The 14,513-nt window shown below is 38.4% G+C and overlaps 1 protein-coding gene across 1 annotated transcript; it reads left to right on the forward strand.

Annotated features, from left to right (window-relative positions):
• Positions 1-5,054: 5,054 nt before the first annotated feature.
• LOC135223162 (basic proline-rich protein-like) lies at positions 5,055-5,945 on the forward strand. The gene has a single exon (XM_064261667.1). It carries the CDS (start codon positions 5,055-5,057, stop codon positions 5,943-5,945), a length of 891 nt encoding a protein of 296 aa, XP_064117737.1.
• The last annotated feature ends 8,568 nt before the right edge of the window (positions 5,946-14,513 follow it).

The raw sequence follows: 14,513 nt of genomic DNA on the forward strand, positions 1-14,513 counted from the left end.
AAAAGTCCCAGGAAAAAGTTGGGGAAAAAGTCATATTTCCCCTGTGACTTTATTACCGGCAACAGTAAATTAATGTGACTTTTTTACCTGTGACTTTTTCCTGGCCAAAACTGACTTTTTCCCTGAGACTTGATTACCGCCCACCAGCTACTGTGAGAATTTCATTCCCCTTCCCCCCCAACCCCCACCCGTCCATAAATTTAGCCTGTTGCTAGCCAACTAAAATGAATTCTAACAATTAAAGGGAGAGAGATAGTGTCCCGGTAGTTTTAATACCATTTACTGTGGAAAAACACTTCAAATTGAAGCAACCCTTTGATTGTTCTTTTTTAAACTAAGGAAACTTTTCAACCAAAAAAAAAACCTTTGCAGCACGTATACTGTTGGAAAGCCTAGAAATTCTTGAAGATGAATTATGGTAGTCTAGAAATTTGGTACGCAGTTCACAAAAGGCCTATTAAACAGTTCTACACTATGGGCTGCTCTATGAGCAAGATCCCGTGCTGGTATAATGCCAGCTTAATCTCAAACAACAACAAACAGTTTTACTTACAGCCGATAGCAAACTCAAGTAGCCTATCCGTGAGGGTAAAGTGGATGCCAGAGGTGAAAAAAATACTTATAATGAGAGGACATTTTACAACTGTGAACGAATGTTGCGCCGAATTTGATGAAATTAATGCCATAATATAAAAATTATAATTTTGTGAACCTGAGTATGCTAAACGATTTATTTATTCTAATTTGATTATATATATATATATATATATATATATATATATATATATATATATATATATATGTGTGTGTGCGTGCGCGCGCGCTTTTGAGTGGTTTACCTACGTAGATAAGTCAGAACTTACCTGAAAAAAAATTACAATAAAATGCACACAGACATTTACATATCTACACAGTACATAGTTTGCATCGCATGCAAAGAATGTTCGTCGAGAGTATGAGGACATAATTATTATGTTTACCTATCGCTGCTGACGTTTAGATGCTGCTTTCCCAGCCGTGATTTTGACGTAGAGATAAGACGCGCAGCCGACCAATTCACCAATGATGCATATTACAACAATGATAACCTTTATAACACTATCCGCTGGGGCATTGTTTCACGAGAAAATCATCTTTCTCGAAAATCTGTTAATTCTATATGAAAGCTCTTTGTATGAATTTGAATAACAGTAAACACATGGAATGGATGCCACTATGGTGAGTACCATTTCATGGTCGTGTGACAGTATGGGCTTTCATGTTGCTTCAAAATGGTGAAGGAGGAAGATACACCGGTGGTCTTGCTTCAGACGTCACTTTACTCGTACAACCTTTACAAACATCACTCATTCTAGCTGTGTATATGTGATACATCGTATTTCACTGTTTCTGGTGGTTATTAATGACCTACCAGAAGTAGACGAATAACAGATACGATAACCATGATACCATTAAGAACTAGTTCCCCGAACGGATGGCGGAATGATGATTTGCCAGAGAGACAAAAGCAAAGTAGAGCAAGTTTGGTTACGACACCTGAGGACGTAAATTCTTATTTCTTGCTAAACCGTTTGAGTTTTTACCTAATTGAAGGTCTACAGAATGTGATTTTGATCGTGGGGAAACTGCAATCATTGTAGTACTGGAGTAGTAAAAGCTGTAAGTAAATATTAGTAATTAAAACGTTATGAGCATTGGACACTGGATATACAGCCCTTCGCCACTTTACTACTTGTTCCTTAACTTCGGCTTTGGATAACCAAAGCTAGAACAGTTATGAAATATAATCAAGAGTTCCTAAACGTTTATTATTGTTGGATGGAAACCGTTTATCTTTCTGTCCCAGGTTACAAGTAGACATTATTTCTAGGTATATTATTTTGATACAATAGTAGTATTATTGGGAAGCTTTAATTATGGTTCAGCTTGTCCTCTACCTTGGTCTATAACCAAAAGTTCTCTCTCTCATCTCTCTCTCTCTCTCTCTCTCTCGCAAACAAAATTGTGTATGCTCAGAGTGATATGTAACATTTTGTACTTTAAAGGCTTACACCAGAGTACTCAGATACCCTTCTCAATACAGGTTAACCTCGCAGGCTACTCAAATCACCTAACGTGGATTACGGTCTAAATTAGCAACCAGCCTTTCAGACTAAACAAATGTACTCCATATTAGCTATTCACAGATACAAATACGAAAAATTAGTAGCGCTACTGAAGGTGTGAGATATAATCGAGCTCGATAAAATAGGCCTAGATGTATTAGCCTGAACGTTGTAACAGCCCTGGTTATGGGGATATACCATATGGATGACAAATAAAAATGAATATCCGTTTTCCTTTATTGTGTCCGACTTATCATTATCGGTAACGTTAGGACTATCGGCAAATGTCTCACACAGTTTAGTGATACTTGAAATAAATACAGTGTTGGTTAACGGCCGTCTACATCTATCGGTAGGTATGAGATATAATTAAGAATAAATAGTGCAGAGTAATGATAACTCTCTCTCTCTCTCTCTCTCTCTCGTGTTTGTAAGACTTCTAACGTTTTGTTGATTTGGTCAGTGGAAGTACTGTCATTTAATATGGTATGTTATTTAGTATTATCATTATTATATTATTGTTTCCTGAGAGTTATTTAGTAACAGATGTTATGATGCTACCAAATTGCGACAGTTTCGTAATATTTGAAGTACTATACTTATATGAGTGTTACATTTCATTGCTTGTTTCAAGGAACTGCTTGATGCTTAACTGTGAAATCCACTTATCTCATGGGTATGTATGTATATGTGCAGATGCCTTGTCTGGTCTATATAACTAAAGGGAAATGCTTTACTTTCAGGCAATGTCATGGAGCTGGAAGCTGGTAAGTATAATTGTTTCGTTTTTTATCAATATAGGAATTATTATTTCTCGTACTAGTATGATGTTTGGATTTTTTTTTTCTATTTCTATTGAATAACAGTGGTCATTACCTTTTTGATATCTCAGAAAATATGCTCATATCCCCATCCAAAATAAATAGAATACAAACGAAAGAAAATTTACAGTGCATTGCACTGGCTATCATGTCCTGTACCCCAAGGTTTAAGGTTTCGTACCCGTTGCAATGCACAGGTAGGTATCCAAGGCTAAGAACCATAGACTTATAATATCAGCTTCCGCTACTAAATCATGGTGACAGCAACATTGAAACAGACTATCAGTGATATCATAATTTATAAAACACTAATGTCTTCATTTAATGATCATAGAATTTCAATCAACAAAATGCAGAGTAACATAATGTACTCCACATCTAGACAGCGACTCAGTGGCGTGGTTGGTATGGTGTTGGCGTGCCACCTCGGTTGCCGTGAGTTCGATTCTCGAGCATTCCATTAAGGAGTGAGAGATGTGTATTTCTGGTAATAGAAGTTCACTCTCGACGTGGTTCAGAAGTCACGTAAAGCCGTTGGTCCCGTTGCTGAATAACTGGTTCCATGCAACGTAAAAACACCATACAAACAAACTCCACATCTAGACCTGTGGCCAAGGTCTACAAAGTATAAGGCTTACCTGTGGCCGCCTAATCCCGTGGGCCAGCTTCTCAAACCACCAAACCACCGGCCTCAAAGTAAATATGCAAAAATCAAGTTAGTACCCTAGATCTAGATAAACAGGTCTAACACTCGTTAGCGGTGGAAAAATATGACGTCACTGACGCCCGTCTTGCCTCGGTGTGGTATTACATCTGCCTTTGCTTCATGAACCTAGTCAGTCGGCTTAGTTTGAAAATGCACTTGAAAATAAAAATGTTCTTTGTTTTCATGGCTCAGTTTACGGTTGTAATACTAAGAGAATAACACCAAAGAGTAAGGTATAAGTTTTTTGAGATTTCCTAAGAAAGTGAATTTTAAAGATCCTTTTAAAAATCCATGCGCAGATAAAGGTGTATTTGCATTTGCTGATGCGCCTCACATGATTAAGCTAATAAGGAAAAATTTTATGGGACATAGATTTCACACAGAAAAGGGAGATTTTATTTCATCTGCTTCTGTACTAGAAATGTTGGATAAAACGGCAAATGAATACAGTTTAACACCAAAACTGATTCAGAATCACTGTGCCAGGAACTCAAAGGCAACATGTAAAGTATGCAGCCCAGTTAAAGTTCAAAACATGTCCACTACTGTAAAGTTTCCAGGAGAAAAAGGTTTAATTTAAGAGTGATTGGTGACAGCTGATTTCGTAGATGTAGCAAATGACTTATTTGAAAAATTCCAGTGAAAGGGATGGAGATGTAAACTCAAGAATGCCTATGGTGTGATAATAATCTACTAGAAAGCAATTTTAGGTAGGATAGTACACAAGATGAGAAATATGAGTGAAAGGGTATGCAGGTCGTTATTCAAGCCTTCAGAAAGGTATAATTTTTTCTAGCAAATATTTGATTGGAATATCTGATATGTTAAGCTCTTTATTTAGCATAGATTATATAATGATTTAGAGGATGAATCAAGACTGCTTGGAACCTTATTTTGGATCAGTTAGGGGGATGTATGGTCCTCATGAATACCCCAATAATTTGAGTTGCAAGTATAGACTCTGATCCTTTTTTATCTTTGGTGCATCACCATGCCGTGACCGGAATAATGAGTTAAAAGCCACAATCATGTATATGATAGAGTACGTTTCCAAAATACAAAAAGGACAAAAACAGGGAATTGATCGTTTGCACAACAATCGAAAGCTCTGTTTTTTTAACCTTTTCATAGTTTGAAAAATACATCATCAATACATTATTGTGGCTTTTAACTACTGATCCCTTTTGATAGGGAAGGAACAGCCCATCCTGAGACCCGTGGTGGGCCCTGCCCGCCCAACCCAGAACCTGTAGCGGGCCTCACCCACCTGTCTCGGGATCTGTGGCGGGTCTCAGTCACCCGTCCCAAGGCCCATAACGAGCCTCAATCCCCCGTCCCAGGACCCGTGGCAGGCCTGTCCCGGGACCTGTGTTGTGCCTTTCCTGCAATTCCCAGGAAACAGGGCCCGCCATTCCGAGACCCATGGTGTGCCTCGCCCACCCATCACGGGACCCGTGGTGGGCCTCACCTGCCTGTCCCGGAACCCGTGGTGGGCCTCGCCCGCCTGTCCCAGGTCCCGTGGTGGGCCTCGCCCGCCCATCCCAGGACCCGTGGCAGCCTCGCCCGTGCGTCCCGGGACCAGTGGTGGCTGGGACGGGCGGCGGCCTCACCCACCCATCTCAGGACCCATGGTGGGCCTCGTCCACCTATCGCGGGACCCGTGGTGGGCCTTGCCCGCCTGTCCCGGGACCTGTGGCGGATTCACCCACCTGTCCCGTGAACCATGGCGGAATCGCCCGCCCGTCCCGGGACCTATGGCGGAATTGCCCGCCCGTGGCAGAATCGCCTGCCTGTCCCAGGACCCGTGGCAGAATCGCCCGCCCGTCCCGGGACCCATGGTGGAATCGTTCCCCCGTCCTGGGACCCGTGGAGGCCTTGCCTGCCTGTCCCAGGACCCATGGCGGAATCGCCCGCCTGTCCAATGAGCCGTTGCAGAATCGCCCGCCTGTCCCAGGACCCGTGGCGGAATCACCTGCCCGTCCCGGGACCCATGGCAGAATTGCCCCCCCATCCCAGGACCCATGGCGGAATCACCCGCCCGTCCCTGGACCCATGGCAGCCTCGCCCGCGCGTCCGAGGACCCATGGGGGCCTCGCCAGCCCCCCCGAAGACCTGAGGCGGGCCTCACCCATCCGTCCCAGGACGCGTGGCAGCCTCGCCCGCCCGTCCCCGAAATGGCATCCTCGCCTGCCAGTCCCAGGACCTGTGGTGGGCCTCGCCCGTCCATCCCCGAACCAGTGGCGGCCTAAACCACCTGTCCCGGAAACGTGGGGGACCTCTCGTGATCGTTCTTCTTCAGAAACAACGTTCTAGCTTCGAGTGACTGGGCCCTGTCTTGCCAGGCCTGCTGTTGCAACACCTGAGCGATCTGGATCACACGAGTGAGATCTTCCCTTTCGCCCGCCTTCTGAATCTCTTCGTGGTGGTCGAGCCTCTGTTGCAGCTTAAGAATCATCCTGTCCAAGTTCACCTGCTGCTCTCTTTAGCCCTGGATGGTGTCTCGCTAGGCCACAATTCTCTCGTTCAGTTCCTTTTCCTTGGGCTGTTCAGCTCCATCAGCAGTCAGGAGGAACTTCACCAGTGAATAGGCAGCCACAGTTAACAAGATGACTATTCCTGCGTTAGACTTCTCTCCGTACTTCGAACAACATCTGGACAACAACGTTCCAACAACAGCTGAATTGTGTTACCTGCAGGCTGCAGAAGCCTTACCCAGTTCATATACTCTCCTCTCTCTCTCTCTCTCTCTCTCTCTCTCTCTCTCTCTCTCTCTCTCGATTTGTCCTTGATTTTCTATATTTTACAAGAGATATTTCGATTTACCAAAATATAGCAGGAAATAATCTGAAAGATTTTCAATTATGCCTTGTCTCTTAGGGTTATAAATTGCAGTACGTATCTTTTTTGTCTGATCTCTCTCTCTCTCTCTCTCTCTCTCTCTCTCTCTCTCTCTCTCTCTCTCTATGCGGGATTTTTTTCATCTTATTTAATAAATTTAGGGATTTTCCTATATTTACCTTTTTGCAACTGAGGAAAAAATGGCCATTTTTTAAGCTAAGTATTATTTTTGTTGAATTTTACAAGATAACGAAAAGATACAATTCTAAATGAATTAGCCGAGACACCAAGAAAAATAATATATATATTTATATATAATAATTAACTACTCAACCATATTGTTTTTCAAAAACTATAGTTAAGATCTAAGATTTTAAATTTATATCATATGAGACAAAGAAAAGATAAAACGAAATTTAATTATATTAAATTTTGTCCTATACAAAAGTGAAAATAAGATATAAAGAAGTACAATTTTATTAGAATATAACTTGGTTCGTAAATTGAAATGCAATATAGAAATAAAGTAGAAAATCCTAACAACCCCATTTCTATTTGAGGCCAAATGGCACTAGACTACTATGACTGACGTCAAAAACAGGTCCAGCTTAATTTGTGACTTGACTCGACGCAACGTGACGTCACTCGATGCATTCGGTGTGAATGGTTTCTTTCAAAGGCCCATAGAAAGCAGTGTTAAACTGGGTTGGCGATTCACGGTGAGTCATGAATTAGAGTGACTCGACTCGATGCGACGCTACGCAACGCATTTGGTGTGAACTCACCCTAACACAAGATCTAGATCTTGAGAATTGGTCGGTACGTAATATCCCTGGGATTACTAATTTCCGTCTCGACCCTCTCTTATCGTAGCACATTTCATATTAGGACGTACTACTGCTAGTAGTAGTACTACCACTATTACTAGTAGTAGTAGCACTACACCTAGTAGTACCACCACTACGACTACTAGTAGTAGTAGTACTACCACTACTAGTAGTGGTAGTAGTATTAATCATAATTATTCTAATTGCGAAAAAAATTGGTTGATGGTATTTCTAAACTCTCTCTCTCTCTCTCTCTCTCTCTCTCTCTCTCTCTCTCTCTCATATGACTATGTTAACATACTTGTGTAAGTTCTAATTACTATTAAATAACCCATGTCGCATCCGAAACCATTATTATATGATTAAAGGTTTCCTAACTACAATTACAGACAAATGTTAAGTGCTGCATTACCTCATTTACTTTCAAAACTAAATACCGAGTGAGAGTCCTTTCATACTGTCCTGTATCCGACCTTATACGCCTATATTACCGCTTTGTCTGGTTCCTCAGTATAAAATTCAATAACGTTAACGCTCATTGATTAACTTGTTTGTAAAGGGAGTAATTAATTATGCAGTAATCACGGCGTATTTGTGTTAATTAGCACGAGTCAATCACGCCCGAATCAATCGGCCTTCGTTTGCCCGAAAGGTTGATGGGTAGGTCTGCCATCTGTCAATCATTAAACTGATAAAGACAAACGGGTTTCTCTTGGAGTCGTATTGAGCAAATTGAATTTATTACGGTAGTTATTGTAATTTGTATATAATTTCTATTAATTTACTGATATTTTGCTCAATATTGCCTGGAAATTCCCCGTTCTATTTCATTCATTATTGGACCCCTTTTTGGTTTATATGTGTAGAGTATTTGTTTACGACATTATCAAATTATTTCTTATAGCACTAGGTTAGGGAAAAGGTCAACCAGAAATATATATATAGGGTTAAAGTAGGTGGTTGCTCATGCGGAATATTGGGTTATATATATATATATATATATATATATATATATATATATATATATATATATATATATATATATATATAATTCCCGGCACAATTTACTTCTTTCCAGTTTCACTACCAGCTAATAACATGATATTTTGTATACGCATAAAAGCCTACCGCTTAGTTCGTTAAAGACCAATTTACCGTAAGTTTAATGTGAATTACCATTTGCTATATATTTTTTAAAATCCTGGATTATCGCACGGAACATACATTATTACGTTTAGGTGGTTTTCTGTTTTTCTGACTAGAAGTAGACTGATTTTTAATTTTTTAAGTGAATTCAGTTTAGTCCTTAAAATATTATTTTGTTTCCAGTTTGTCTATTTTAATCCTCAATACTTGTTAATAAAATTGTATATGAAATAGGATTATGAAGAATTAGCGAAGAGATTCTCTTGGGAACTAAAAAAAAACGAAAATTTAAATGTTTCTGTAAAAGGGAAATGTAGACGAAATGTACACGATTCCCAAAAAATGGGCTTGCATGTCATAAATCGTAATACCCTTTTGATTGACCTTTGGAAAGGCCCGCTGGAAGTTTGTAAACAAGACTGATAACTGTGCTGCGTCAGTTCCGGCGCATCGTGTATGTATGGACGTCGCAATTCTATTTAGCTCCTGCAACTGGCATTTTTCTGGTTCCCAAAAATATCCAGACTTTTGTGCAAACTTTTAATAAACAATATTGATATCCGTGGAGCTGATAACACTTTTAAGGTGTAATAAACACAAATATTTCCTCTCTCTAGACAGACAGACAGACCATGTGATTTTCACACAGAGTTGCAATTTGTTGCTGTTTGTGATACCCCGTAATATTATGTTTAAAAGTTAAGTATTAGATATTTAATAGGCTTATGAATAGCATTATAAAGTAAAGGCATTGTTCTCGCGCCGCCCCCACTCTGGCTATCTTACTCCCTCCCTCCCTCCCTCCCTCCCTCACTCCCTCCTTCTAGCGTAACAAATAGCTGCCAGTCATCAATCTCAGGATTACATTGTTTCACGATGTGAATATTTAGTTACTTTACGCCGGCTGATGACAGTATGACTAACGCTGTTATTTTTTATTTATTTATTGATTGATTTTTTTTTTTTTTTGTCCTTCCTTAGTAGTTTAGGGTTTTGAGTTCCTTTGCTTGTGAATACACGCAAGCACTATTTGTTTATTTCTTTATTTATTTATTTATTTATCCTTTATTGTTGTTATTATTATAAGTAATAACAATTACTTTTTGATTGCTCTCTCTTCTCCTTTACCATTTTCCTTTTAACACTTAATAATGAACGTTTATATTATTTGGAAGGCAATGACATTTTGGGATGTTTTGTAATAATAATGATAATAATAATAATGATAAAAATAATAATAATAAGCATTGGATTGAAAATAGCTGTCCATTACATAAAAGACGTTTTATTTGAAAGAGCACCAGGAAGGTGCTTAATGAATATATAATTTACTGTAATTTGAAATCCGTGGTAGAAGATTCACCCTCATGCAACCCAGATCCTTAAGAACTACTTCATTCTTTTCTAAGAAAGGCGTTCTCGCAGTCTTATTCTTTCTAGGTAAATATTTATTTTATAATCAGCCGGTGCGTGAATTTCTTGAAGATCTTAACACTGGTAGAATATTCCACGAAACTTCATTATTTCAAGATCGTTCGCTCTAGATTAATTTTTTTTTCTTTTTTTTTTTAAGTATCCTTATCTTTAATTGATTTTTAACTGGGTATCTTCTTGATGCGCGCGCACACACACACACATACACACACTCACACACACACACACACACACACACATATATATATATATATATATACAATGATGAAAATAAAAACATACAGAGAGAATAATTACATATAAAAACTTATTAATGCTTATCGGAAAATACAAAGCTCCTTGTAAATTTTGCACTGTTGTAAATCAGTATCTTAGAGCAAATGATTTTTCTTAAATTGGTAAGTTTCCATTAGAATTATTAATATAAATCCCTATTTTGAATAGTAGTTCACTGCCTTTTTCCTAATCCCGTGCATTACCCACCCTATTGATCACATTGCACATAGATAACATTACGCTCATTATTTGCACGTATTCAGCCTCTTTGACTAAGGTCCATGTTTGCAAGATCCGCTGTTTCCTTTCAAGTCTCGGCCTTTATCAGAATATTTCAGGTCATGAGCTATCTAGAAACTTATCCCTTACCTAGAACGGCGCAACAATTCTTTTACATATTGCACTTTCATACACGACTTTTTTTTAACGATTGCTATGGCGCTGAAAATATTCATTTTCCGTGTACTTGTCATGTACTCTCCCTTATTACCTCTCGTTTAAAACAATGTGATAATGATATGAATGAGAGTCACATAATCAGCTCCACTTATAAAAGATTAAGAGATTACCGCATGGATGGAAGAGCACATCTATACATTACCACTGACACTACAAGATGGGAAGATGACGGGTTTGACAAAACAATAAGTCCCTCTCTCTCTCTCTCTCTCTCTCTCTCTCTCTCTCTCTCAGGAAAAAATGTTGCCAGCACTATTACATCTGAGCGACCTCCTCTTTAGAAAGTGTTGGTTACCCTCATAGTTCATTATGTCATGTCATTTTTCTCTGTGCTTTTGCTTAACTTCACCCTCAAGTTTATCATTCCTTCACTTATTTCTCTTTTCTCCCTCCTACCCCTTCCTGGTTGGTGAATTTATGCTAGAAAACTGCTGTGACTTTAACGGAACTCGGTCCATTTCTCTAATTTTCTCCTCATCTTGCTCCAAACATTAGCGCCTACTGTTTTCATTCGTTTCATTTTCATTCAATTTTTCGTTAAGTCTTTATGTCATGTTCCCTCATTCATTTTGTGTCTGCAAATTCTTGTTTTGATCATTCTTCCTCTTTTCTCTCTTTCCTGTTGCTCTAAACTATTCATCTCTCTCTCTCTCTCTCTCTCTCTCTCTCTCTCTCTTCAACTTTGCCTTCATAATACTCCTTCTTTGAGGTTACTCTTCGCCATCTCTTTATCCTTTTCATGTTTCCTTGTGAAGGGTTTTCATATTTCTCTGTTGGTTCTCCCTCTTTCCTTTCGTTTCTTTCGTCTTGCTTTTCTGAAATTGCCTGAATACCCGAGTGTGCTTTTAACTGTAAAGGGAAGTGGTGTGTTCCTTGGCCACTTCACGATAAACATTCTACCTATCTCACGGGCTAGGGAAATGTTCAGCACACCCACACACACACACACACACACACACACATATATATATATATATATATATATATATATATATATATATATATATATATATATATATATATATATATATATATATATATATATATATATATATATATATATACAGGGTGTCCCATAAGTAACCGGTCACTTAACACATAGTAAAATTTAAGTTTATATCACATTTCTCTTCTATTTTTTTTAGAATAAGTTTACTTTATTCATTGTGCTATTCTTAGATGAATGCTACTCACCATTCATCTAAGAATAGCACGATGAATAAGTAAGTTTACTCTAAAAAATAAAGGAGAAATGTTCCTTATAATTAAATTTTACCATTTACAAGCAAGTGCCCGGTTGCTTATGGGACAACCTGGGGAAGCAGTCAGTAGAAAATGTGCGTTTGCTAATAGAGTTTTCTCTCTCTCTCCAACCACCGAGCCTTTTCTGCGAAAACTTCGGTCCGTCGTAAAATCCTTTAGTGATGTTAAAAACTAGATATCAAAGACGTCTAATTAACGTGCAAACTATCCTTGTGTTTGCCCAGTTAGGATTTAGAGCAAAAGGGTATTCCAACCCCCCCTCCCCCACAACCCCGGCCCATGTTTATTTAACTCTGCTTTTGCTTCCGACTTGACTGACCCAACTACCAAAAACTTGACTTTTCAGTTGCTTGATATGCTTGCTTGCTTGCTTGCTCGGTGAGGTCGTGTAACTCGAATTTTATTCATAAACTTACATGTAATGAAGTTATCAACTATGAATTCATTTTATGGTATTTCTTTGTTTTTCCGTGTAATTACCATATAGTTAATGACGCTGAAGTTTATCAGGCCTTGATAATTGATGATTTTCTCTTTTTCGTAAGAACTTGATATTTGATAATTTTCTCTTTTTCGTATAAACTTGATAATTGACAATTTTCTCTTTTTCGCAAGAACTTGATAATTGATAAATTTCTCTTTTTCGTAAGAACTTGATAATTGACAATTTTATCTTTTTCGTAAGAACTTGGTAATTGATAATTATCTCTTTTTCGTTCATACTAAAGAGGTTTTTTCGTTTCAATTATCCCCATGCTAATTACAACCTGAAGTGAAGTCAGTATTACTCACCTTAATTAAATGAAAAAATATATAAAATATGGATAATTTTATGTATTTTAATATCGGGAAGGAAGTAGCTCATGTATATATTCCATTTTCCGTTTTCCATTTCTTAATTAGGGAAACAGTGAACAGGAATATACTTCCAATATCTCGCAGGAATGTTCTCAAGGGAAGGCATTCACTTTGCACCGGTGTTTCTTGAAATTGCAGTGTGCTGTGCCTTGTCAGGATGCATTTCGGCAATGCATTGCAGTCTTGCTACTCATTTTCATGGCCTGACGTCTGATGTATGCTGATGTAAGTTGCGCCAGGTGTGCATGTCTCCGAGTGTGTTTATGTATGTGTGTGTGTGTGTGTGTGTGAGACAAGAATGAACCCTGTATTACCGGAATTAACTATTGCTGAAAGTTCTAAATTTGACCTCTGCGGTAGGAATGGCGTATTATTTTTTTTATTGTTAATTATAATCATTCTCTTATTACTGCTGTTTAAGGTGTGTAAACATTTGTATCGAACGATAGGAAAAAAATTGTCTGGGCGCGCAAAGTTATTCTCGACACTTGGATAATCCCATTGGAAATAAGAAAAAAATAGCAATTAAATTCATAAATAGGTGCAGTAATGGGAGCAAAAATATAAAAACGCAGTTATCAACACAACCCACAAGAATTAAGATAATGGGGCACGACTACAAGTAGTCAGTGCTCAAAGTTATAGCTTAGGTTTCCCTCTCAAACAGACTTTTTGTAAGACTGGCCAGAGACAAGACGCCTGGTAGTAGTTTAAGTCGTTGTTGACCTAGCAATATTTTAATTTTAATTTACATGATCCTGGAAGACTGCTGACATCCACTCCGTAGAACAGTGAACTAATAACTACCTTGAAAAAAAACGCCGCAAAATTACTGACCTAGGCTGACAACTTACACATCTCTTGAGAAAGGGCCACAGATAGGACTAAAAGTACTCGAGTGTTGAGTAAAATAATATGTAAATACTTACAAGTAAACAAGTTATACACAGTAATTTTGTGGGTTTCTTTTTCAATCTTCAGAAGACAACTAAAAGAAGGTTTCGTTTGGTTCAATAATTACCTTGTCAAATATTTAAACCATGTGCCTTTAATGCCATTATCATATTGGCTACCTGCATTTCAGAATTTCTGGACCTCTTACTACTACAATCAATAGCATTTTTTTTTTCAGGGGAAATACATAATAATGTAGGCACTTACTACCTGCAATTTTACTGACTTTTTCAGTGTTTATATGTGACCTTTCTTTGATTCTGATTCCAGGCACGTTTGCTGCAATTATGTTCACTTGGTGAACAACACGTTGTGAAGGTAAGTTATTGCAAATGAGTTTTGTATGTGTGTGCGCGCGTGCGCGTCTCTGACTGTGAGTAATTAAGTCCTATTTCTGTATTTTGTCGACATTTTGCCTTTTCTTTCGAGTAGTCATATTGCTACGGTCTGAGAACCTTAAGACTTAAAATGAAAAATGACGGTCGTGAATTAGCCCAATCGTAGGACCCACCTGGTAGGACGTCACCTCCTTAGGCCATTACTCTTGCATGTTGACTAAAGGTGGCCATCAGATAGAAGTTCTGCCCGCTGTCATTTTTTTTTATTCGTGGTACATTCTGAACGATTAGTATTCTATTTCCGCTCCCTTATTCCTATGGTTACGTGTTAAAGCTTGTGTGAGAATAGACGTGATTGAATGTCTTGGCAAAGTAAACATTTGGCTTATTAATCTAGTTTCACTGCCACATCCGGTCAAAATTCATTAAAATAACAAATTAATGGTAAAATACTGATTAACGCAAGTTGAGTGTACATATATATGTTA

The sequence above is a fragment of the Macrobrachium nipponense genome, chromosome 8, assembly GCF_015104395.2.
Source record: "Macrobrachium nipponense isolate FS-2020 chromosome 8, ASM1510439v2, whole genome shotgun sequence".
NCBI classification, from domain to species: Eukaryota; Metazoa; Arthropoda; class Malacostraca; order Decapoda; family Palaemonidae; genus Macrobrachium; species Macrobrachium nipponense.